Source organism: Daphnia pulex, chromosome 2 (genome assembly GCF_021134715.1).
Source record: "Daphnia pulex isolate KAP4 chromosome 2, ASM2113471v1".
Lineage (NCBI taxonomy): Eukaryota > Metazoa > Arthropoda > Branchiopoda > Diplostraca > Daphniidae > Daphnia > Daphnia pulex.
The window spans coordinates 6030226-6052276 of record NC_060018.1 but is presented as its reverse complement, the minus strand read 5'-3'; the positions used below and the strand labels follow the sequence as shown (position 1 = coordinate 6052276).

The 22051-nt window shown below is 40.7% G+C and overlaps 6 protein-coding genes across 8 annotated transcripts; 3 read left to right on the top strand and 3 right to left on the bottom strand.

Annotated features, from left to right (window-relative positions):
* Positions 1-116: 116 nt before the first annotated feature.
* LOC124188630 (anoctamin-7-like) lies at positions 117-13640 on the bottom strand. 2 transcript variants are annotated; one of them, XM_046581410.1, is made up of 18 exons: positions 13505-13640; positions 5123-5305; positions 4265-4621; positions 3849-3908; positions 3732-3779; positions 3513-3655; positions 3279-3447; positions 2774-3200; positions 2591-2703; positions 2373-2480; positions 2086-2281; positions 1829-1995; positions 1598-1726; positions 1422-1518; positions 1144-1349; positions 924-1035; positions 745-857; positions 117-679 (listed from the first exon to the last, which is right to left on the bottom strand). In XM_046581410.1, the coding sequence occupies exons 3-18, from the start codon at positions 4382-4384 to the stop codon at positions 530-532; spliced, it is 2358 nt and encodes a 785-aa protein (XP_046437366.1). In that variant the 5' UTR covers positions 4385-4621; positions 5123-5305; positions 13505-13640; the 3' UTR covers positions 117-529. The 2 variants fall into 2 exon arrangements, with proteins under 2 accessions (XP_046437366.1, XP_046437365.1); XM_046581409.1 differs by lacking the exon at positions 13505-13640 and adding an exon at positions 5826-6002.
* LOC124188634 (phosphatidylinositol N-acetylglucosaminyltransferase subunit A-like) lies at positions 6573-8892 on the top strand. 2 transcript variants are annotated; one of them, XM_046581413.1, is made up of 10 exons: positions 6573-6704; positions 6766-6922; positions 6982-7161; positions 7231-7349; positions 7411-7526; positions 7592-7683; positions 7743-7948; positions 8008-8093; positions 8160-8343; positions 8426-8892. In XM_046581413.1, exons 1-10 carry the CDS (start codon positions 6688-6690, stop codon positions 8571-8573), a joined length of 1305 nt encoding a protein of 434 aa, XP_046437369.1. In that variant the 5' UTR covers positions 6573-6687; the 3' UTR covers positions 8574-8892. The 2 variants fall into 2 exon arrangements, with proteins under 2 accessions (XP_046437369.1, XP_046437370.1); XM_046581414.1 differs by having other exon boundaries at positions 6574-6704; positions 8429-8892.
* On the top strand, positions 11267-15064 carry LOC124188635 (actin, muscle). Its single transcript, XM_046581415.1, has 7 exons — positions 11267-11571; positions 12407-12573; positions 13190-13429; positions 13544-13682; positions 13752-13859; positions 13974-14101; positions 14201-15064. Exons 2-7 carry the CDS (start codon positions 12448-12450, stop codon positions 14588-14590), a joined length of 1131 nt encoding a protein of 376 aa, XP_046437371.1. The 5' UTR covers positions 11267-11571; positions 12407-12447; the 3' UTR covers positions 14591-15064.
* A 47-nt stretch (positions 15065-15111) lies between these two features.
* LOC124188631 (SWI/SNF-related matrix-associated actin-dependent regulator of chromatin subfamily A-like protein 1) lies at positions 15112-18095 on the bottom strand. Its single transcript, XM_046581411.1, has 11 exons — positions 17345-18095; positions 17131-17276; positions 16905-17053; positions 16704-16845; positions 16492-16633; positions 16249-16416; positions 16028-16189; positions 15842-15952; positions 15614-15788; positions 15360-15548; positions 15112-15289 (listed from the first exon to the last, which is right to left on the bottom strand). The coding sequence occupies exons 1-11, from the start codon at positions 17896-17898 to the stop codon at positions 15161-15163; spliced, it is 2067 nt and encodes a 688-aa protein (XP_046437367.1). The 5' UTR covers positions 17899-18095; the 3' UTR covers positions 15112-15160.
* Positions 18096-18097: 2 nt separating this feature from the next.
* Positions 18098-19275, top strand: LOC124188638 (uncharacterized Golgi apparatus membrane protein-like protein CG5021). The gene is made up of 6 exons (XM_046581419.1): positions 18098-18180; positions 18256-18317; positions 18414-18568; positions 18627-18706; positions 18771-19037; positions 19097-19275. The coding sequence occupies exons 1-6, from the start codon at positions 18142-18144 to the stop codon at positions 19160-19162; spliced, it is 669 nt and encodes a 222-aa protein (XP_046437375.1). The 5' UTR covers positions 18098-18141; the 3' UTR covers positions 19163-19275.
* On the bottom strand, positions 18824-21938 carry LOC124188637. Its single transcript, XM_046581418.1, has 2 exons — positions 20121-21938; positions 18824-20049 (listed from the first exon to the last, which is right to left on the bottom strand). The coding sequence occupies exons 1-2, from the start codon at positions 20263-20265 to the stop codon at positions 19466-19468; spliced, it is 729 nt and encodes a 242-aa protein (XP_046437374.1). The 5' UTR covers positions 20266-21938; the 3' UTR covers positions 18824-19465.
* Positions 21939-22051: the final 113 nt, after the last annotated feature.

Below are 22051 nucleotides of genomic sequence, written 5' to 3'. Positions count from 1 at the left end.
ATCTTTCAAACTAATGAGGATAATAGCAGACAAATGAGTTTCGTTCCTACTATGCTCGTCAGGTGGCAGCACTAATCATTGAATTTGAATCCAGAAAACGGAAAAAATAATACTGGTCAAGGAACAATGCATTTATTGAAAGACGGGACAGGAAAAAATTTAAAAATTGGATTAAAAATATCATTGAAAAATATATGTACAGTAATGTCAATATATGGTCATTGATAAACCACCATGCAACTATGCATGTACCACCCTGTCAAAATCATTGGAAAAGTGGAATGTTTGATGTTGGACTTAATTATTAGTTTAACCCGGATTCACTCCGTTGTGGATTTATGAGCTAACTAAATCTCATATCACGTGTGCACCAAAACATTCGCATGAATGTTAATGGTCATTGCACAATTTTTGTGAATCGTCTGGCTTTTAGGAAAAAAATAAAACCTCCACATGACGAATAAAACAATAGTATAAAATCCAATATAAAATATAGGACCATTAAGGGGTTGGCAGCTGAAAAATTAAATTATGTACATTCGGCAACTCGAATGTGATGATCCGGATCCTGTAGTATTTGTTTGGCCAAATATCGATCTCGCTTCATTTTGTTGGCCAAAGTCTTTGGGACGTCAGGAACGACGGCGTCAATCAGTCGGCACACTCCAAATACGAAGTGCTGAACAAGAAGGAAATAAGTCAGCAACTTATTGCATTAGATAGGTAGGATTGCGAAAACAATACCTCAAAGATGACGACAAAAGCCAATCGAACGACGAGCAATTTCCAGTAAAAAGCCGACAGTTTACCGTCTTCATCGCGATAGCTACGGTAGTAGCACGGCTCTGCCATTGCGCCTGGTAACAAGCAAATTAGAAGGTATAAAGCTTATGAAGGTCAAATATTTCTAGATTTATATGCACCTTTAGGAGAAATGGCAAGGGTAAAATTGACGTAACCATCCATCGACCACGAGTGCTCGTATTGGTAAAGAATTTTGGGAAGGAACTCGGACGTGAAAGAAATAAGAAATGCCTATATTAAAAATCCAAATGTTAGTATGCCTTGAATTTGTTTTGAGAATGAGAAGCAGTTTATCACAATTATTTCAAATATTATCGCTACAACTGGAGTAAGATTTACATTGCTGATGACAGCCAGATGAACAAGAAATTCCAATATTCTCAGCCAGATTCCGATGTTTTTGGCCTGGTGCCCTACTGTCCGTCGGGTGTTGCAGACGAATTTCTGCGCGTCTAGTCGTATCTCGACGACGTTATTCAGCAGTGCGAAAAGCGGAGCAAGCGGAAAGGCCGCAACAAATATCGTGATGAAACCGAATTGCATCACTGGCCAAGAAATGATAATTTATCAGCAACACCGATCTTCTAAAAATCTGTCACGATGTTCATGAAACAAACCCATTTCAAGGTATTCCTGGAACAATCCGGCGTTTTCGACCAACTGATAATCTGCCTCCCATGGTTTGGACTTGTCTTTATTTTGGGTGAAATCCACCTTGAAAAATGAATAAACAAAAAAAGAAACAAATCAATCACATTTTTGGCCATGAAAATGAGGGACGAAAATGAATTACTTTTCGATTTTGCCACCAGGCTTGAACTTTTGGCCACAAAATTTCTTGTGCGTTGTTGATGACCTGCTTACCAACCATTATGATGAATAACTGTTGCGAGAGCTCTACCAGACACCCGCCAGCACTGCACTGAATCACGAAAAAAAAAAATCCGAAAACATTAACCTGATACAACTAAATTATCTGCCTAATTGCCAACATCCTTATTGTTTGTTTGATTAAATAATATACCTCTTCGTTCCGCAATCCAAAAATGTGCAGATAGTTGCCTGGGTAGCCGATGAAACGGCCCTTGAAGAAGGCAATGTAGAACGGAGATGCGTACAAATTAACAAACTGGAAAGCGAAGACCTTGAAGGTTAAATTATCCTCGAACTCGATTTGTGTTCTGTGCATTTCTAAACGTCAAGAAAGAAAATGACGGCGAGTTCAATTGAGGCGACGCCTGGGTAATTCAAATATGTAAGTAAATTGTACAACTCGCTCACCCCAGGTGGTGAGTTTGTAGGCCAACTTCTCGTAGAACCGGCCTAGAGCCATAATCAGCACTAGATTGACGACGGCACCGGAGAGATTTGCTATAACTTGAGCTTGCGACTTCAAGGTCTCGTGCTGGAAGAGGGGAATGGAGACCACGATCCGGTAGATGATGATGGCGACGATGAAGATAATCACCATGCAAACCTGCCATCAAAGAATTATTATCATGTGCTTTGCAACCCAATCTGCCGGTAAAGTAAGACGAAAAAACAAGAGAGAGAAAAAGCAGCCACACCATCAAGAAAACGAAGCAGACGCCGGCCATTATCCGCTTTCGCCTGATTGAGTGAGGAAAAGCCGGCTCGGCTATACCAGTCACGGGATTGGTTGCAATAGACGGAGCCTGAAGCAAATTGCATTCTCAATTAAAGCAGCAAATATTCTGAAATCTCGAGTTTACAGTGTCTCCAACCTTCAATTATTTGATCATTGACACAATTTCTTGTTTAGTACCTTCAAAGCGAATTCCGGACGAGGGCGTATTTCTTCTCGTTCAACATCTACCACATCCCAACGGTGAGCCAGGCGTGCGCTGTATCTCTTCCAATACTCTAAAAACGTTACAGCTAAAAGCGCAGAGTTCGATTAATAGGCTACTTTATTAGTTTAAGTGTTATTTACCAATCGCAGTCTTACCCCAGAAAGAGACAAAAATAGCAAAAGCGACTGTCCCCGGATGATCGAAAAGGTAAGACAACTTTGAGTAAGTGCAAACATCGCTAAGATCCCACTGATGGCATCCTTGGCTCTCCTCGCATAACGGACACATAGGGAATTGGCCCTGGCTGTGACAGACTTGCGTCGATGCAGGATCCTCTTCTACGGTTAGTAGACCGTAGATAAAGATCAACACACCGACGATCGATGGCGGAATAAGCCATCCAGTATAGAAGCCGAGCCATGCGAAGTAAAAAGCTATTTTCTCGCCAAAATACTCGCGAACGTTATCCAATGGCTGGTACTTGGGCCACTTGGACCAACGGGCCCAGTATCCATGCAGAACTTGACGAGGATTTAATTTATGTTGGTCTTGATTCCCAGATTTGTCTTCTTGATAGCAACCCTAAAATAGAATTTATTGCAAAGGCGTTTTAGATTTAGTTTTCTGTTTCTTCTTGGAAGTCGTAAAAATTCATCTGACCTCATGCAAAGGGTAGGAGGCTGTGTAGACGCCCTCTTTTAACAAGCGCTCGATGCCGACTTCACCTTTCCGTCGGTCTCCATATGTTGTCCTGGCCAAAATCTCGTTAACAATTCGACTGCGCTCCGTTGATGTAAAATAAGATTCGCAATCAAGATTACCCAACAACCTGTGGTACGTAATACATCAGTTAGAACCAAATTACTTTTACAATTTTAAAGAATACGTTCGTACGTTGAGATTTTCGACCGTCTAAATGGGTAAGTGCAGCAAACTTGAGGCGGGTCACCTGGAATTTCCTGTGCGAAACAGTTTGGTAGCCTGAAGGACTTGAAAAGTCTTGCAGACCAATTATCCTCATCGGCCTTGGCCTGGCACTAAATTTATAAAATATGACGTCGAATATTAAACATTTTTTTTCTCTCTCTTGAACTTCTATTATTAATTTATTACCAAAATCCTTGCACGAAATCCCAATTCCTCCGCCCAATGAGCCAGTAACTATGAATAACATTCATCGTTACGTAAACCTTTAAATGTCAACATAAAAAATAGATCGGCAATTCATACCGGAAAAGGGGCGTGCAATTTGATAAATCGGACGTTAGTTCTTTTCCCTTCTGTGAATTCCTGCAAATCAATTTAAAAAATGTTAAACAAGTTGCATAAAAAAAGGAAAAATCTGTTTTTAAGAGCTCTTATCATCTCTTGACAGACTTCTCTGGTATTTAAAAAGAATTTCACAATAGAGAGATAGAGTTGCCAGTTCCTGAGCGTGACTCCCGTCTCTCGTTTCAATTGTCACGTCACGTCACGTAACTTTTGGAACACGGATTTGAACTTTAACATCTAGGGCTCTCTTGTTTTACGCACTTAAACAACTCACGATCAACTTGCAGACACATGCTAATAACAACTACGGTTGTAGTCTGAAATTGAGTTGAAAATACTTGGAATTATTAAATTTAAATGAAGAAGAATTAAACCTCTTCGATTTCGATTCCTTGTGACTTGAGTTTATCAAGAAATGTCTTCCTGATATCCATCTTCCGGTTCTGCTTTGGTGTGCTGTGGTGTACCGCTGACGTCAATAACATTGGTAGCATTCCGCCCTGTGGCGATTTCCCTTCCTGGCGAAATGGCAAGGGCGTCGATGACTGGTGTGGAGTGTTGTGACTTCTGCTTCGGCTAGGTGCCAGACTAACTTCTTCGTGGACTAGGACATAGTCTATCTTTCGTCGACCATCGCGGAAGTACGTGCCAACAGCTTTTGAATGTTTAGATTGTTTATTTTCTCTGGAACATTCGTCGTTAACTTCCGGTGGAGGCTCAACTACGACGTACTGGAAGTTGAACAGGGGAAAAAATCAGAATAAATTATCATGGTTGCACATCACTCGCTTGTCAAACAAAATCTAAATCTAAATTTGAATTTTGAAAAAAGTACTGTGAAGTATTTTCTATCCTAGACTTAATTTATCCTGTATTTACTTCGCCCGCTGTTCTTTTAGAAGTTGTTTCCACAACTTATGTAAAATGTTTCAAAAAGGTCCAGCAAAGCGGAAACAGCTGGTCGCGTACGTAGAAAGCATAACCAAACAGTGTCGTTTTACAATGACATTACTCTTCCAAAAATAGGAAAAAACGTGTGAAAGCGTAAAATGTTATTGTCATCTTCAAAAAGTGTTGACCTTTATCTGAAAAGGTACCGTAGTACCTCATGAATCATCAAGAACTACGGTCAACACGTCATTACAGGTTCGGAGACGAATGAACCCGAGATTCCTTACCAACTAGAAAGATTTAAAAAAAAGGGAAAAAAAATCTACAGATGAATGCGTCACCGTGTCTTGAAAAGCATCCTTATGATCCGCACGACCAAGTCTTCTGGACGTGACTGTTTCCAAGTTTCCATCCGATGGTTCCGTCGAGGGACTCTGCTCCTTTGCAGAGTTTGTTGATGGGTTAGACGTCTGGCCCTTGTCGTCCTTGTGGTGTCCCCTCGACTCGAGTCTCCGCCGCACAAACTATTATACAAGACGAGATTCGTATGTAAGGAAATGGATCAAATATCAACTACATGCATCATATTTAGACAATCCTGGAAAATGTCAAGGAAAAACCCGCTGCATGATATCATAAAAAGAGATTTCTCATCAATCAATTTTGTTATTCCATTTGCATACAGTAAGGTGGCGCCGAGTGAAAGGTAGAGAGCCAAATCCAGCACAGAGCTATGAGTTCCCCTTTCAGATTTCTTAATGTTAAAAAAAAAAAAAAAAAAAAAAAAGATGCTGGCCGATCATGACCTAGTTGTTTCTTCAAAGTTAAGAAATAACACAGTAATGGGAATTCTGTATATGGCTCTAATTAGTAAACACGTTCCGGTACACGACTACACTCTTACCAATTAAGATAAGTAATAAAATTTGTTTGCGTTTTAGGAAAATGCCATCTCACGGCCTTCACGTGATTTCAGCTTCATTCGAAATCGTTGATTAAAACAACAGCAACAACAAAACAACAAAACATAAACGAACAGCTTACCAATCTGGCCAGATTATGGCGACGTTGTTTAATGCATTTTAGTCGCATGGCACCATTGACACGGTACGTCCCACATGAACGGACACTGAGAACCAGCACACAGAACACTAGAACGAAATCAAAATCCACCTTGCACGGACGAGGTGCGGGTTGCGTTTGACCAGCGCACCGCGGGTAACACCAAAGGATATCCACAGCAGCAGCGCCACTGGCCCATTTGGCTTTCTTTTTATTCTTTCTCTTCCTTTTAGGCCATTTGTTTGTTTCTTTTCTTAAAAGGGATGGATCCAATCTAGAAAAGCATCATGTGTCCACTCAACACTTTCTGACTCTTTCATGTAATGTAAAACTCACAAAAAAGGGATAAGGGTTCGCCGGCTAGACGGAAAACGCTGAAGTTTCAGTTAACTTTAATAAATAGAGATCTTGTGCATCCAAGGTGAACCCGCACAGAATAGTCTACCCACACAAATACGAAGGATTTTCTTGCCTACGCCAAGGACACTCTATTGAATAGGGGATCAATCGCCAAATCATGTAAATAAATTCCCGCGCTATACTGCAAATTCCTAGTAGTTGCGGTTATTCCGTGGTTACTTAGACTATGCCATAGCTCTTGTAGGGAAATGCACATACATTTACAAAGTAGTTTTTCCTGCGAATTTGAAACAGGAAATCTTGATTTAAACAATAGTTCTTGCCATCGGCTTGTAATAATTGTTTTAAAATGGACTAAATGGAGTCCATATTTAAAATCAAATCAATATAAAAAATTTGCGCAGTGCGTTGACTGCAGCGCCTAGCTAGAAGGGACTTCAAGCTTGTTTGACGTTTAAACGTCAAAACAGAAGACAAAAAAAAAATGAGACATGTGATTTGGTAAGGCAAAACTGTTTGTGAAAAACTTTCATAAAATAATTCTTTTCTCTTATTATGATAGCATGGTCTCGGATTTCTTTTATCCAAACTTGGGAGGAGTAGAGTCGCACATTTTTACCCTATCGCAATGTCTGATAACTCTTGGACACAAAGTTATCGTCATCACTCATTCTTACGGAAATCGAGTCGGAGTTCGCTATATGACTAATGGCCTTAAAGTATAGAAAAACAAAGATTAAACAAATGAGGTTTCTAATGTTAATCACTTGTTTTGCAGGTTTACTATCTTCCTATCAAAACTATGCATGACCAAGTCGTTCTCCCAACTCTTTTCGCTTCCTTGTCCATTTTTAGAAATATTTATATTAGAGAGTGTGTTGAAATAGTACATGGGCACTCAGCCTTTTCTACATTAGCACATGAAGGTATTGTAATAGCAAGATTGTTGGGTCTCAAGGTAACTTTACTACTAGCATATGCATATCATTATTAATTTCAAAGTAAATACGAGTTTGATTATTTACAGGCTGTTTTCACAGATCATTCCTTAAATGGGTTTGCTGACATCTCTGCAATTCTCACCAATAAACTTCTAGAAATCACATTGTCAGGGGTAAACCACTGCATATGTGTTTCACATACAGGGTAAATGCAAACACCTTTGAAATTATTCTTACGATCAAATTTTAATTGTTTCTGGTGGTAGGAAGGAAAACACAGTATTAAGAGCTAAAGTTCCTGCCAACCATGTCTCAGTAATACCAAATGCAACAGACACAACATTATTTAAACCAGATGTTACCAAAAAGGAGACAGATCAAAGTATTTAGATTTTTGCAAAATCTCAAATTACTGAAATATTAACAGCATAATTTATAATATTTCAGTAATAATTGTTGCATTAAGCCGCCTAGTCTACAGGAAAGGTATTGACCTACTAGCTTCCGTAATTCCCATTATTTGTAAAAAGTACCCCAAGGTAATTTTCAAATAATTAAGACTACTTTCAGAAATAGTGTTATGCAATTCCTAAATCAGGTTCACTTTCTGATTGGAGGTGACGGACCAAAGCGACTCGTACTAGAACAAGTCCGCGAGAGAGAAGGGCTGCATGAAAGAGTGTCGTTGCTCGGAGCACTAGATCAATCTGAAGTTCACGGGACACTACTGCGAGGTCATATATTCTTAAACACCTCATTAACTGAAGCTTACTGTATAGCTATTGTGGAAGCTGCAGCCTGCGGGTTAGTAGTTTCCTTCGCAATAAAATCTTTCTTCGAATTGTTAACTAACACAAAAACAGTTTGCAGGTGGTTAGTACTAAAGTTGGTGGTATTCCTGAGGTGCTCCCACCAGAAATGATTCGCATGGCTCAGCCTGACGTCAGCGGTAAACAAAATTATTTCCCAATTTAAAAGTGCTGAGTGGCACTTTAATTACTCGTTGTATATTTAGCAATCGTCTCAGCACTGGATGACGCCATCGACTCCCACCTGAAAGGAACTTGTATGTCTCCATGGGAGTGTCATCAATTCATTCATCGCACGTACAACTGGGTTGACATTGCTACTCGCACGCAATTAGTTTACGACGACGTCAAACAGCAGCCAAGTTTGAGTGTTGGGAAACTTCTCTGCAGGTAAAAATAACGCCCATATATGATGATGTGATAAGCTCGAAAAATTTCTAAAAATGTGACTCCTGGAATTTTCCCTTATAAGCAGATACCGAAACTGTGGGCCAGTTGCGGGTCCCTTTTTCGTTCTCATCTTCACAATATGTCACATACTGCTGCAGTTTTTCGAGTGGCTCTACCCGCGTCATTTGATCGATATCGCACCGGATTACAATAACGAAAAAGGATTATGATGTAATCCTTATAAAACTACTACGTCAAGGGCGGTCAAGCAAAAAAAAAAAAAAAAAGGAAGAAAACACACAAACACCTTGAAGATTCCTTGCCTTGGCTTTGCCACCGTGCGGTTTGAGACGGCATGCTTATAAGGTATTAGACCCGGTGTCGCACCTATATTTAGTCATGCTCGCGTGTTCTTAGAGTTTCTCTGGAAATCTAGCTACCAAACTACAAAATGCATCGGAGTTAAATTTCCCAGGTGCTATCAACATGTTTCCCTGATTCTGTGTAAATTGATTTCTGTGAATTTTAATAGGCCAAATTTTAGTTTGACATAGTTTGATGTCTGATTAATGCATCTTTGTTTTTTAAATCAACAACAAAAAAAAGGGACTTTGATGGATAATTATAAGGACGAGATTTGCAGGACACGCATGATTACATTTTTTGGCGTCAATCAACAATTTGCAGTACAGATCTGCGTTTTTGAAATGTTAAAAAAATTGACCTCGATTCAGCTAGCTATCTGGTCTCCTGTGTGTTATTTCTGGTACGAGGAACAGACATGGTGGCAGTTGCTCTCCTTTAGATGCTTGTCTTTGGGATGTTGCCTGTTTCCAAACGGTCGCCCTACCGGGTGCGCGGCCGTCTGATGCTCAGTCTATTCTCAACGGCCTTGTTTCACGCTGCGGAGAGTGAGCGATGGAGAAAAGAAAAGGTCTGGTCACCCGATCTTATTTGACATCGCTGCACTCGAGTCGGTCAATAGCAGATTAAACGTATCATTTAGTCCAAGTAGAATATTAGACCGGCAAAACGACTGCAACGATCCGATCATCCGGAAACAGGATACGATCATACTGAATGAAAGAGCTCGCAGCGATCATTGGATCTCTTTCAAAACAGGAAAAAAAGGAGGAAGCTCGATCGGTGCCAAGTAGGCAGGAGAAAACTTGCTGCATAAATAGAAACAGTACTAACAACTTCCGCGATAAATTGTCAGCTCTTTTCTACGGTTTCCCTATAGATTCCGTACAGCGGAAAAGTATAAAACATAGTATGTTAATACATTATCGCAAGATGTCGAGCATTTAACGAAGAGGCGGCGCACACCATACGCGACGGGTAATATTTGAGAGGCGTAATTAGTCGATAAGAAAAGTGTCGAGGGTATGACTGAGTCTACTTTAAGGAATGATGAGAATTAAGGCGGAATTAAGGGGGTTGATAGAGCGTTAGTATTGCCACATATGGGCAACCTCCCAATGAGTGCCCTGTGTGTGCGTGTGTGTGTGTGTGTGTAGTGTATATGTCTGTACGTCTGTATGTCTTGCGTGTGTGTGTTGCTGGGCATTTTCGGTTAGAAAAGTTCTAAATTTAACCCCGCTCCAAAGTTGGGAGCGACTGCGTTTAAACATAGGCCCCACCAAATCAAGCTGCTGCATGCCCCCCCTCTCCCTCCGTGTTTCTTTTCTCTGTCCTCTGACGCGATGGCTTTGAAACAAACCATGTTGTTGGTGTGTATCAACTACTTCATTTTTAGAACTTTCGCGGTTTGAAATTACGTTTATACAACACGGTCGGATGGCCAACCATAGAACCGAAAGAAGCACAGCAGACTCTAGACCGAATTTGTGCTACGATTACTCCTAGACTATGTGGTTTCAGACATTCACGCGCGAGTTTTCGAGTGGGGACGCTGGATTTCATCATTGCATAAACTCGCGCGTTCGTGAGAGAGAATAGAGTAGCACTGGGGTTTCTTAATGTAAACGAATGAAATAAAAGAAACCTAAATATTGTTTTGAAAATGGCGCCAGAACCACGAAGAAATAGCGGATCACACAGAAAATAAAGTCAAACAAAAACAAAAAGTTGCATCTACTCCTCTACGGTTTGATCTCTCACTCGGCACTCCCTCCCCCCCCCCACCTCCTCTCCCATCCTTCTTCTCTTTTTCCTCCTCCTCGGTCTCCAAACGGTTTGCGTCCATCCCACCCCACGCGTCGTGACGCCGCCGGAGTCCAAACGGCGTCCCTCGCCATTTATGGTCACGACAACCATTCATTCGCTTGCTTACTTCCTAGAGGCTTTTGAGTGAAAATAAGGAGGCCAAAAACTTGACGAATTCTTTCAATGATTTACAGCTTCTTGTCCGTCTCGATTCAATTCAATTTACCGTTCACGTTACCCGCAAATCCCAACCCTTAAATGGCCGGTCTGCAGTCCAGCACCGCTACAAGTCTGAAGTCTGAAGTCCAATCATTGAGCTAATGACCTCTTACTAGTCAAAATATTTTCACTATGAGTTGGCCTTCAAGAGAACGAAAGTAAAATTCCTTTCGGTGCTAACAAGAGATAAGAACTTTCAAGAAATTGAATTACAAGGAACTTTGAAAATTAGAATCAGCAAAGAGAGATTATTTGCAGATTTAATGTCGGGGGCGTAGAATTGAAGCAAATCATCGAGGATCGCAATCAAGCACAAGATTGAAATCAATTATCAAAGTAAGTTTGAAATCATTGTTCTAATTAACAAATGTATCGGTGCAATTAGACCTTTTGGTAATTAGAACTTGATAATGAAAAATGCTCATTTATCCCTAAACTTTGTAGTTTTGAGGAGCGAATGCTCAATATATGGAAAGGGAATAGGTTGGTTCCCAACGATGAGGGGGGATGTAAAAGGCCCATGTTTGGTCCTCGTGTGCGCGTATAGTAAAAAGACGCGGGATCCCTTCCTTGCCCGTCGAAAGAAGCGAAAGATATTTTCGTCTTGAAGCACACTCCTCTCTCTCTCTTTCTCTTTCCCTCTCTTTCTCTTTTCTTCTTTCTACTCTCTCGTTTTCACCACCCTCCTCCCTCTTTTTGGCCTCCTCCAGTTCGTCCGTCTGGAAGCCAGTGGACCACCACCCTAAGCCACTCCCAAGCCCTTTATAAGACGAGGAGTTCCGAGTTGTCAGTACACCAGACCGTCCCCAGTCGGTTAGCTCAACAGAGCAAACGTACCTGGTAATATATTCTTGTCCAGCTTCTTCTTTTACGTATTGCGTACATAGCGTGGTGCATTATTCTACACATTACAACTTTAAATAGTGAGAGCGGAAAATCCCCAAAAAGTGTTTAGCGAGTTTGATAACTACAGCAGTGTTTAGTTCCATTCTGGAATGGAAATTCTGGAATCGATCGCGATCAGGAATAGGGATCCTTTCAATTTAAAATTTGCCGTTTTTTTCCATTTAGTTTCAATCAAAAATTAATTTTTTTTTGCACTTGTAAATCTCACGCATACATTTCACTATTTCAACTTTTCTGAGTGTCCAGTCGTACGTTGCCGTAGCGCTGTAAACGTGTGTGAGCATCTGGAAACGATCACAAATCTCTCTAGAAGGCACAGAGTGGCTCTCATCCGCTGTCTATTTTACATACTTTTCTTTTTCTTGGTTTCCTTGACATGGACAGCCATCTGATGCAAGCTCACGTTTCGACGCAATCTTCTTTCACTCTTTTACGATTTCCGCTTTTGAAAACTATTAAAAACGGCAATTATTTGTCGCTTTTCGGTTGCCTTTTTCTGAATTCCCCACAGTGATTTATCGTAGACAAGTACAAGTGTTTCCAACTAGCCAGTTAAATATCAAAAAGTTGTTCCACATATTCCAATAAGCCAGTCAAAAAATCCTCCAAAAACAGACGAAGCTCTAGAAAAACTTTGCCCCGTCACTCCCTAAGCTCCTTCACAAAAAAGAACAGGGACAACAGAGAAAAAGATATTTGCACCGCTGTTATTGTTTTTTTTTGTCTGATCTAATTTGTCTTCATTTTGTGTGTTCTGTTTTTTTCGCAGTTTTTTCCAGTTCACTCGCCCCCCAGACTTAATTCATCAACATGTGTGACGACGATGTTGCGGCTTTGGTTGTGGACAACGGATCCGGTATGTGCAAGGCTGGATTCGCCGGAGATGACGCCCCTCGTGCCGTCTTCCCCTCCATTGTCGGCCGTCCTCGCCACCAGGTATAAAAATTCGTCTCAAACAAGCAACAACAAATCGGGAATCGGAAATTTTACTCCAAGCGTAGAACAAAAAAAAAAAGCCCATTTTGATTTTTAAAGAATCGGGATTCTTCTGGAAAGAAGAGAAAAATATAAAAAAATCTATTCCTACTTCCTGAAACCCGTAAAATGTGATCTCAAAACTGGGGGGGATAACTAAACAGCAGAGTAAATGTAAAAACCTAGAGCGGCACTTCCATAAAAGGAGATGGTGGAGGATGCGACGTGGGGGCGGGAAGTCGGATGCTGGCTAAAATTAGCCACGACACCAGAAGGAGGAAGGTCTGGTGCTAAAATAGCCCAAGATCTTTCTGGCTTCGTCCACCCCCCCCCCCTGTTCTCATCTCTGTTTTTCTATATACCTCCCGCTACCATGTGTGGCAGGGATCGGATGACTTGGTGTGGACCCACGCTAGTGCTCCCCCACTGGCATTCGTGCCGGTCGTTCCTTCTTTTAACTTTGGCCTCCCCGTTATTGCATAGACAACTCCCAACATCTGGGATGGGATTTGAACGGAAAGGGCCGACTGTCGGACAACTGGATGGCGACGACTAATAATTGTTTTAACTATTACAGGGTGTCATGGTGGGTATGGGCCAGAAAGACTCGTACGTCGGTGACGAGGCTCAGTCCAAGCGTGGTATCTTGACTCTGAAATACCCCATTGAGCACGGTATCATCACCAACTGGGATGACATGGAAAAGATCTGGCACCACACCTTCTACAACGAGTTGCGCGTGGCTCCCGAGGAACACCCCATCCTCTTGACTGAAGCTCCCCTCAACCCCAAGGCTAACCGTGAGAAGATGACCCAGGTGCGAATAACAACCCCAAAACAAAAATGACACGCGAAATCACCGCAATGCTAGCCACAGAAGACGTCCACTAACCTCCTTTTTTGGTCGTATGGCTCTATCCACTCAATGCAGATCATGTTCGAGACCTTCAACTGCCCGGCCATGTACGTCGCCATCCAGGCCGTCCTCTCCCTCTATGCCTCCGGTCGTACCACTGGTATCGTCTTGGACTCCGGTGATGGTGTCTCCCACACCGTCCCCATCTATGAAGGTTCGAAACAAAAATTAATCGTCATGGATGAGACAAATTTATCAACGATATATTACGGTTGAAATATAGGTTACGCTCTGCCCCACGCCATCCTCCGTCTGGATTTGGCTGGTCGTGACTTGACTGACTACTTGATGAAGATCTTGACCGAACGTGGTTACAGCTTCACCACCACCGGTAAAAAACAGCCTCCTTCAAAATCCCATCCAACTTTCACGACAATTTGTTTGAAGCGGAAATTGACGCTGTTTTTTTTTTTTGGTTCTTCTTTTCTGGTTTGATGACCAACAGCTGAGCGTGAAATCGTTCGTGACATCAAGGAGAAATTGTGCTATGTCGCTTTGGACTTTGAACAGGAAATGGCCACTGCTGCTGCCTCCACCTCTCTGGAGAAATCCTATGAATTGCCCGACGGTCAGGTATGACGAGCTTCCCCTTTTTTTCGACTCCTGTCCAGCAATTAGGCATGTCGGTCACGGGCGTGGTGGTAACGATCTTCTCCTTCTTCCCCTGCACAGGTCATCACCATCGGCAACGAGCGATTCCGCTGCCCCGAGGCCCTCTTCCAGCCCTCTTTCTTGGGTATGGAATCTTGCGGTATCCACGAGACCGTCTACAACTCGATCATGAAGTGCGACGTCGACATCCGTAAGGATCTGTACGCCAACACTGTCCTCTCCGGCGGAACCACCATGTACCCCGGTATTGCTGATCGTATGCAAAAGGAAATCACCGCCTTGGCCCCATCCACCATCAAGATCAAGATCATCGCTCCCCCTGAGCGCAAATACTCCGTCTGGATCGGTGGTTCCATCTTGGCCTCTCTGTCCACCTTCCAACAGATGTGGATCTCCAAGCAGGAATACGACGAGTCCGGCCCTGGCATTGTCCACCGCAAGTGCTTTTAAATCACCTGGCGCTACTCGAGGGAGAAGAGACTCGCTCTCGACTCTCGTCGTCCCAATACTTTTTCACTATTTACTCTTCTCTTCTTCGACTTTCTCTCCCCTTTTCTGTCTTTCTTTCATACTTTTTCGTCTCTCTTGACGTTTTTCACTTCCCAGTTCTTATTTATTTACTCACTGTCTCTGTCGACACTTCTTTCGAGAAATATTGATTGATGATGGATTTTCCTTCTCTTTGCCTAGTTTTGAACACAGCTAAAACACCTGCCCACCCAATTTTCACTTCAAAGTCAATTAATTGGCCGTTCTCTTTGATTCCTTAATACCCAAATCTATCTTCATGCCATACTGTTTCTCTGTTAAACCCTTTCATTTATTTTGAAAAAAGCTGTTGACGTCTGTGCCTTAATTGAATACATGCAAACGGACTTGGAAGTGACATGATTCAAAAAAATACATATTCTCATTTCAAATTCATCAATTTGACCCTGTAATTTCGACAACCGCCCCGTAAATTTTTTTTGAGAGTTTAACGAAATCTTGCCTTACTTGAGAATTTAACGAAAACTTGCCTTAGTTTGCTTTAGACCTTTTGCTCTCCGGTTCGCCGTAGTTTTTTTCCGCTTCATCCAGTGCCAACAAATCCTCACTCGACAATTCTTCCAAGAAATCAATAATGGAAGCCTGGGCCGGTTTGGCATTCTGAAATATTAAAAAATAAATAAATAAGGGATAGAAATAGAATGCAATGAAGGGGCTCGTCGGAATTTACGGAGAGATATCTAGTATCCGCTTCATGAAAGTTATCTTTACTGAGTCCAGCTTTGCTCAAAATATCCAGCTTGTTCTGCACAAGGGGCCAAAGATAATCGTCGGCAGTTTCTCTTGCTACTAGATATTGGACTACGACGCTATCCCGTTGACCAATACGATGAGCGCGATCTTCAGCTTGAGTTAAGACCTGTATGAAATCAATAACGGCTTACGTAAAATTCTGAATTCTTTCTAATATTTTTTTTAGCATACACCGGGATTCCAAAACAGTTCAGCAAAAACGACTAGATTGGCTGACGTCAAAGTTAATCCAGTGTTTGCAGCTGTGATCGATAGCACAGCGACCCGAACACTTTCCTTATTTTGAAAAACATCACATAACTTCTTCCGCTCGTCCGAAGAGACCGATCCATCAATCCGAATGTAACTTTAAAATAACGTTAATTAAAATTTATAAAATTCAATTATAAGGTCTATTACCCTGCTTTAGATTTTTCTTCAATGCACCGACTAATGTCATTTAACAAGCATTGATGATGAGCAAAACAGAGGAATTTCTTGCCATTCTCCAATAAGTCTGCAATATAGTCGCTGGAAAAGACAGATGGGAAAGACAGGAAAATAAGTATAATTTTGTTTAAATGTAGCTACATTTCTAAAAATTACCACACAGCTTTGCTTTTGGCTTTTGCCGTTTCGGAATAGTAAGATAGTAGAACACCCCGTTTTTCCATTGGTTTGGAATGTTCCTTTGTCATGTTTTTAGCCAACGTATCCATTGAGGGCGAATGACATTTGACAGCATTAGGATCAAGGACAACCATTTGCCTAAAATGAAAAATTGATAATTAATTACTCATCATTTTATCATTGTTGCTATTTATTACCTTTGTTTTGCTGGCAGCTGTGAAAGAACCTCACTTTTAAGACGTCTTATCAAATATTTCTCTTCAAGGATTAGTTGTAACTCGTTCATATTGGTTGCTCCACCATAATTCCATCCGAATTTTGTTTTTTTGGCTTCACAATAACGTAATCCGAAAGCATGGAAGTGTCTAACCATCATTATAGCAAATTGTGTTGACTACAGTTCAAACTCCTGAATTTGAATAAATGGCAAAGTTCCTTACCCAAACGGTTTCCTCTCTAAAATCTGTAGCTGGCTATACAGTTCCTCAGGGCGAGATAATGCCGGAGTCCCAGATAGAAGAATCACCCTCTTTGCTTCAGCACTTACAGAGTTTGCAGCGGTAGTTCGTTTTGATTTTCCGCCTATTATTAAAACTTGGTAGTTAAAAAAAAAAACTCTCAAACAAAAATTTAAAAAATAAAATGATAATACTTTTTACGAGGTGGCTTTCATCAAATATAATGGTTTTGAAGTTCATTGCTACTAGTTCGTCTAGTTTCTTTGTAAGCAAGTCGTATGAGCAAATTGTTACTGAAACTTCTTTGTCGATGTAATCCTTTCCTGAGCAAATAACCTTTTAAAAAGTAATGTTGATCTAATGAACATTTCATTTTTTTTTGTCTTTTCACATACTTGTATATGATGTAATGGGACACTTGGTAACCATACTTTAACTGCTTCATCCCAGGCAAATTTCATTGAAGATGGTGTTAAAATGAGCAAAGGCCAATCAGCAAGATAATAATGTGCAAGACCTAATGCCTGCAGAGTTTTCCCCAAGCCTAGAAAAGGAAGACATAAGGAAATTAAATACAATAAAAAGGAAGAAACTTAGCTAATGATTAATTTAAAAGAATACCCATGTCATCAGCAATTAGGATCCTTCCTTGCAAATGAATTCCATAGCAAATGCCCTGTTTTTGGAATGGAAGTAGAGACTCGTACAATTTTGGGTCTATGCTGCTTATATCAACTTCAGGTATCGTTTTTTCAAATGGGGCATTACTGTAAATTAAAAGGGAAATCCTGATTACACCTTTTATTTGAAAAGTATATGGATGCAATCTTTTTACCTAAAAATATCCAAAACAAACTTTGGCAATGGCTGAAATTGAAATCTTGTTAGCAATGGATCAAGGCTCTCCAGCAACTTTTGATGATCAGAAAGGGGAAAAGTCCATCTTCTAAGAACTCCATCATAACTTTTTGTGGGGAACTTTTTAAATATCTCTATCATTTCATTGTCAAATGGTGCATCAACACAAAATTTTCTTCTTGAGATCAACTGAAATGTTGCCGTAGGTCTTGAAGAACTGGCTGATGAACCGGAGTTAGCATTCTTTGGTGGAAATTTACTAGAAGAACCTGGAGAGTTCCAAGTGGATTTCCCCCCCGAATATTGAGGTCTTGAATAAAACGAAGAAGCACCTGAAGGACTTATTCCAACTGATGGGTTAATTGCAGGGGTAGGAGGTCTTAAAACAGCTGAACTCCCAGCAGAAAAATTGCTTCTATTGTTGTTTGTAACTACTTGATTCGTTTCGGTTTGTTTTGCAGCAGCACGTTTTTCAATAGCCTTACGACGGTTTTCTTCCATCAACTTTATTTGATCGGGCGTAAGAGGCATCTTTAGTTAGGTTTAATAAATATATCAAAGAAATAGAATTCTTATAAATGTGTTATTCTATAACCATCTAACTATGCAAATACACGTGCTAATCGGTCCACTAGAACTAAATCTCTAACATCAAAGGGAGTGAGGACTTTGAAAAAACACCTAATTACCATAACAGAACGTTGCCAGTTTCTTACGTCTCTTGTGCGCAATCTTTACAAACCAAGTCCAAGCGGCCAAAAACGCAACTTCTTTATGTCAACGTCAGCAACCATGGCTTCGTCTGCTGCCAATGTAAGTTAAAAACAATTTTTAATCAAATTCATTTATTTAAAAACAATTTAAAATGTATATTATTTGTCATGTAAGGCCGCGTTAATTGACGATGACACGCCTGGATTTGGAGAGGAAGAAAATCCGAAACAGTTCCGGTAAGTTTAATCCTATCTTGATGTTGACGTTTCAGGTTTCAGAAAAAATAATACTCATTAAATTTATTAATGACTCACTATCTTTTACTTAAATAGGCATCCTTATGTAGTTCTTTTCCACTTTGGCTTCAGAGCAGCTGCTCTCCTTGTTTACCTTTTCTGTGGCTGGTTCTCAGATGGATTTGTTACTAGTTTTGTTTTCACAGTTATCCTACTCTCTCTAGACTTCTGGACTGTAAAAAATATTACAGGTATTTCACCATATGAATGTATTATTGAATATTACTCAATTATGAACATCATTTGCAGGAAGGATCTTGGTAGGGCTCAGGTGGTGGAGTTACGTTGATGGTGAAGGCAAGAGTCACTGGGTCTATGAGGCACGAAAGGTATACCATGATGAAAAAATAATTTTTTACATTTTTTCAAATACATTTTTTCTGTTTTTTTTAGGAAGGTGATGTACGAAAAGTGCATGCTGCCGAATCTAGAGTATTTTGGATAGGTTTAATTGTTTTCCCTCTAGTATGGTCCATCCTCTTCATTCTTGCTATATTCAGATTCAGCTTTCGTTGGCTAGTTTTAGATTGTATTGCTCTTTCTCTGAATGGAGCTAATGTGTATGGGTATCTGCGATGTAAGTTAGGCAAAGGCACAAACCTAACTGGGGCCGTTTCGAATTACGCCAACGGATTCTTTCGTCAGCAAGTTATGGATAAGGTAAACCAAATTCTTGTCGTACATTGGATAAAACAAACTAAATTATCTTTCTCCTTTAGGCGGTTAACATGTTGACCCGACAAGCGCAAACTTCAAACGTCAATTCTGCAACCAACATTATTTAAACGAATCATGTATCGCACCCTATCGCAGCCACTAATATTCCAATTTTCAGTTAATTCATTTTAATATAAATCTTATTCCCCGGAGTTCAATACATTCTTTGTTCTTGTATAAACCTTGGTATTACAGCTTATTTTTAACGAAACATTAAGTAAAATCAGGCGTACAAACTTGCTTCTTTGTGTGTGTATTAAAAGTATGATAAAATAGTTATGTTTGGTAGATCTCGAATAAAGAAAGCCAATATAAAAAATTGCAATCACCCGAAGGTCCCCTGAGATTCTAATTATAGTCTGAACATTTTCTTAGTTTCCTTTTCTTGCATTATTTTGAGTTTCCTCTAATACGCGCAAAAAGTTGTTCCAGGCTTCGACTACTCGAGGCTGACTTAGATGAATAGGTAGTAGAGCTTGGACGTCAAAAGACTCATCATCCTCAGGTAACGGCTGGGTTCTATAATACCCAGCATCAAGGTTATCTTCATCGATTAAAGACGATTCCAAAAAGGTGGCGTCTTTCAGCTCCCTGCGTTCCCGGTTCCATTCAGTCGGTTCGACGTTGAGGGTTGAAGTAATTGTAATGAAATCAGTCATGACCGTTGTTGCTTGCGAATAAAGGGTGGTCGGAATGCGCTCGTTGCGAAACCAAATGGAAATTATTTTTGAAAGTGTTTGCGTCAAAGTCGACACAACGCTTGAAGTCACTACGGTCGTCCTAATTATCGGTTGATTCGTTTCCTTTGTTGCAGTAAATAATTCATTGTTATTAGAAAATTGCATTCTCTGTTGCTGGTATTGGGTGGACAAGAAGTACGGCTGCAGGGCCATAAGCATCTGGACGAGTAAAGCGTTCAACGCCGAATCCGGTAGGCATGGCAAGTTGTAGAGTTCTATTTCCGTAACAATACGAGTTATAATAATATTGAGTTACACAAATCAAAAAATAAGATTGATATTTCACCTGCAGCTGTGCTGATAGCTTCTGTTGTAGTTACTGCGCCAGTTTCGCTATTATTACCGGTAGCTAGCACTGAAGATGCCAGGAGACACGAAGCGACTCCAGCAACAATCAAGCTGAACGGTGAGACACGAAATTGGTGATCCATAGCTACGACTTTATCCGGAAAAGTTGATGTTACAGTCAAGGAAAAACCAAGACGACAAATAATAAAAAGGAACTTGACACCGTGTGCGGAGGACTCGACCACTTTTCTGCTGGACTCTACAGCGCCACGACTAAGACAAGATAAACATCTACCCAACGTAATAAAACGACGGGGCGCATTCTACTAGATATATCCTCATTGGCTATTGGAGAAAATGCCTTTTGTTACCTGTCTCATCAGAGGGAAAGTGTAACGTCATCAAGGTCAATGGGTTTTCATATCGAGGCCAAATGTAATACACCAGCCACCAGAAAACAACAGCCCCTTGAGACTTTTGACTTGTCTTCGGTTAAATAAGATCCTTATATTCCATCCATCTTTTGAGCTATAAAAATAAACCCTAAGGGTAGTTGGAGAAATAAGAAAGTTAAATAATCCACCCTTTGAATTAAAAAAACCCAAAATAAACTTTTTTCTTACAATGTACACGCCCTTCTAATTGTGACGCGTCTACGCACATGTAATAATCACGAAGGTTGCAAGGATTTATCGGCCTCCTAATCATATTTAGCGTAAGAATGCAAGGACGTATGCGCAGTAATAAAAGAAAACATCGACAAATAATCTAGCTCAGAGAGTTTTAAGCGCAGCGACATGGAGAGAGCTCATGTAGCGAGTGCTGATTCTATTTTCAACATGTCTGCCCCCTCAGTGTGACACATGCAAGGCCATCCTTGAAGAAACATCAATATAGCGCTCCGATTTCAAAAGCAAATCAGTCAGAACATCGCGAACAAATACACCGCGAATCTGGCACTAGGCGAAAAAGATAAAAATCCAATTTCAAACGGGTGCGCGTATATACACAGGAAGCGGGAGCGTGTCAGACAAATACACAAATACCACTAGGTGGTGATACACGCTGTATACTATTCCATGTTTTACAGCGGCAAGGTTTTCACGGAGCATATACGTATCTTCCGTGCTCTCGAACGGATCCAGAAGATTTGCCGCTGGATCGGTTTTTACACGACGCAGTAGCTGATGTAGCCCCACATCTCTCGTCTTCAATATTTTACTCCGACCAATTTATTAAAGTTCTACGAGCTACCGCTTTTTTCATTTTCTTATTTTTTTTTCCTTTTTTCCCTTTAAGAGGAAACTTTCTATCGTTCCCCGATCACGAACACTAGATCCCCTAAGCTTGTGTAATTGGATTGCCAAAATGTGTGCATAGTCTTGTCGTCCACGTCGTTGCCCAGTAGTTTAGCTCCGCTCGGCGGCAACTTGCAAGCAAGACACACTGCTGCTGCGTATACGTACAGCTAGTACCTACTTTTCACAGTATTTCTGAGGTTCTTTAAGGGAAACCTATTGGCCTAAATGCATAGTTGTTGTTGTTGTTTTTTCTAATCGAGGCACTTGAAAGACTTTGTTGGGGGATGCCTTTGTTTTTGCTTCAATTGCCTTTGAAAGTAGTATTCGAATTGGGCCAAGGAAAACATTATTACAGTCTTTTTTAACGTTTGCCCACTTACTACTTTTATACTATATCGTTGCGTTTTAACTAGCACTAGAATTCTATTTCCTCGGGATGGGCCACAGACTTGAAACTAAATAAAATAAAAAACCGCGAGCTCCCAAAAATAAAAAGACATAAAAGAAATGACGAGCATGGCGGGGCATCTTTATCGACCCGCTCAGTCTGCCGTTCGTCAATTTCCCGTGAGTGTATTTGTTGTCAAGGGAAGCGATCAATAAACTAGTAATTTCAGTTTACCCCTCA

Coding starts and splice junctions, on each gene's coding strand:
- LOC124188635 (XM_046581415.1), top strand. CDS start 12,448: ATGTGTGACGACGATGTTGCGGCTTTGGTTGTGGACAACGGATCCGGT. Junction 13,430..13,543: donor ACCGTGAGAAGATGACCCAG/GTGCGAATAACA, acceptor CACTCAATGCAG/ATCATGTTCGAGACCTTCAA. Junction 13,860..13,973: donor TTACAGCTTCACCACCACCG/GTAAAAAACAGC, acceptor GATGACCAACAG/CTGAGCGTGAAATCGTTCGT.
- LOC124188634 (XM_046581413.1), top strand. Junction 7,684..7,742: donor TTTGTAAAAAGTACCCCAAG/GTAATTTTCAAA, acceptor TTCCTAAATCAG/GTTCACTTTCTGATTGGAGG. Junction 8,344..8,425: donor GTTGGGAAACTTCTCTGCAG/GTAAAAATAACG, acceptor TTCCCTTATAAG/CAGATACCGAAACTGTGGGC.
- LOC124188637 (XM_046581418.1), bottom strand. CDS start 20,265: ATGGATCACCAATTTCGTGTCTCACCGTTCAGCTTGATTGTTGCTGGA. Junction 20,050..20,120: donor AGCTATCAGCACAGCTGCAG/GTGAAATATCAA, acceptor TTACGGAAATAG/AACTCTACAACTTGCCATGC.
- LOC124188631 (XM_046581411.1), bottom strand. CDS start 17,898: ATGCCTCTTACGCCCGATCAAATAAAGTTGATGGAAGAAAACCGTCGT. Junction 16,846..16,904: donor TCCCATTACATCATATACAA/GTATGTGAAAAG, acceptor ACTTTTTAAAAG/GTTATTTGCTCAGGAAAGGA. Junction 15,789..15,841: donor GAAGAAAAATCTAAAGCAGG/GTAATAGACCTT, acceptor GTTATTTTAAAG/TTACATTCGGATTGATGGAT.
- LOC124188630 (XM_046581409.1), bottom strand. CDS start 5,873: ATGCGACTAAAATGCATTAAACAACGTCGCCATAATCTGGCCAGATTG. Junction 3,656..3,731: donor GATTTCGTGCAAGGATTTTG/GTAATAAATTAA, acceptor TTATAAATTTAG/TGCCAGGCCAAGGCCGATGA. Junction 1,996..2,085: donor CTACAAACTCACCACCTGGG/GTGAGCGAGTTG, acceptor CTTGACGTTTAG/AAATGCACAGAACACAAATC.
- LOC124188638 (XM_046581419.1), top strand. CDS start 18,142: ATGTCAACGTCAGCAACCATGGCTTCGTCTGCTGCCAAT. Junction 18,181..18,255: donor TGGCTTCGTCTGCTGCCAAT/GTAAGTTAAAAA, acceptor TTGTCATGTAAG/GCCGCGTTAATTGACGATGA. Junction 18,318..18,413: donor GAAAATCCGAAACAGTTCCG/GTAAGTTTAATC, acceptor TTACTTAAATAG/GCATCCTTATGTAGTTCTTT.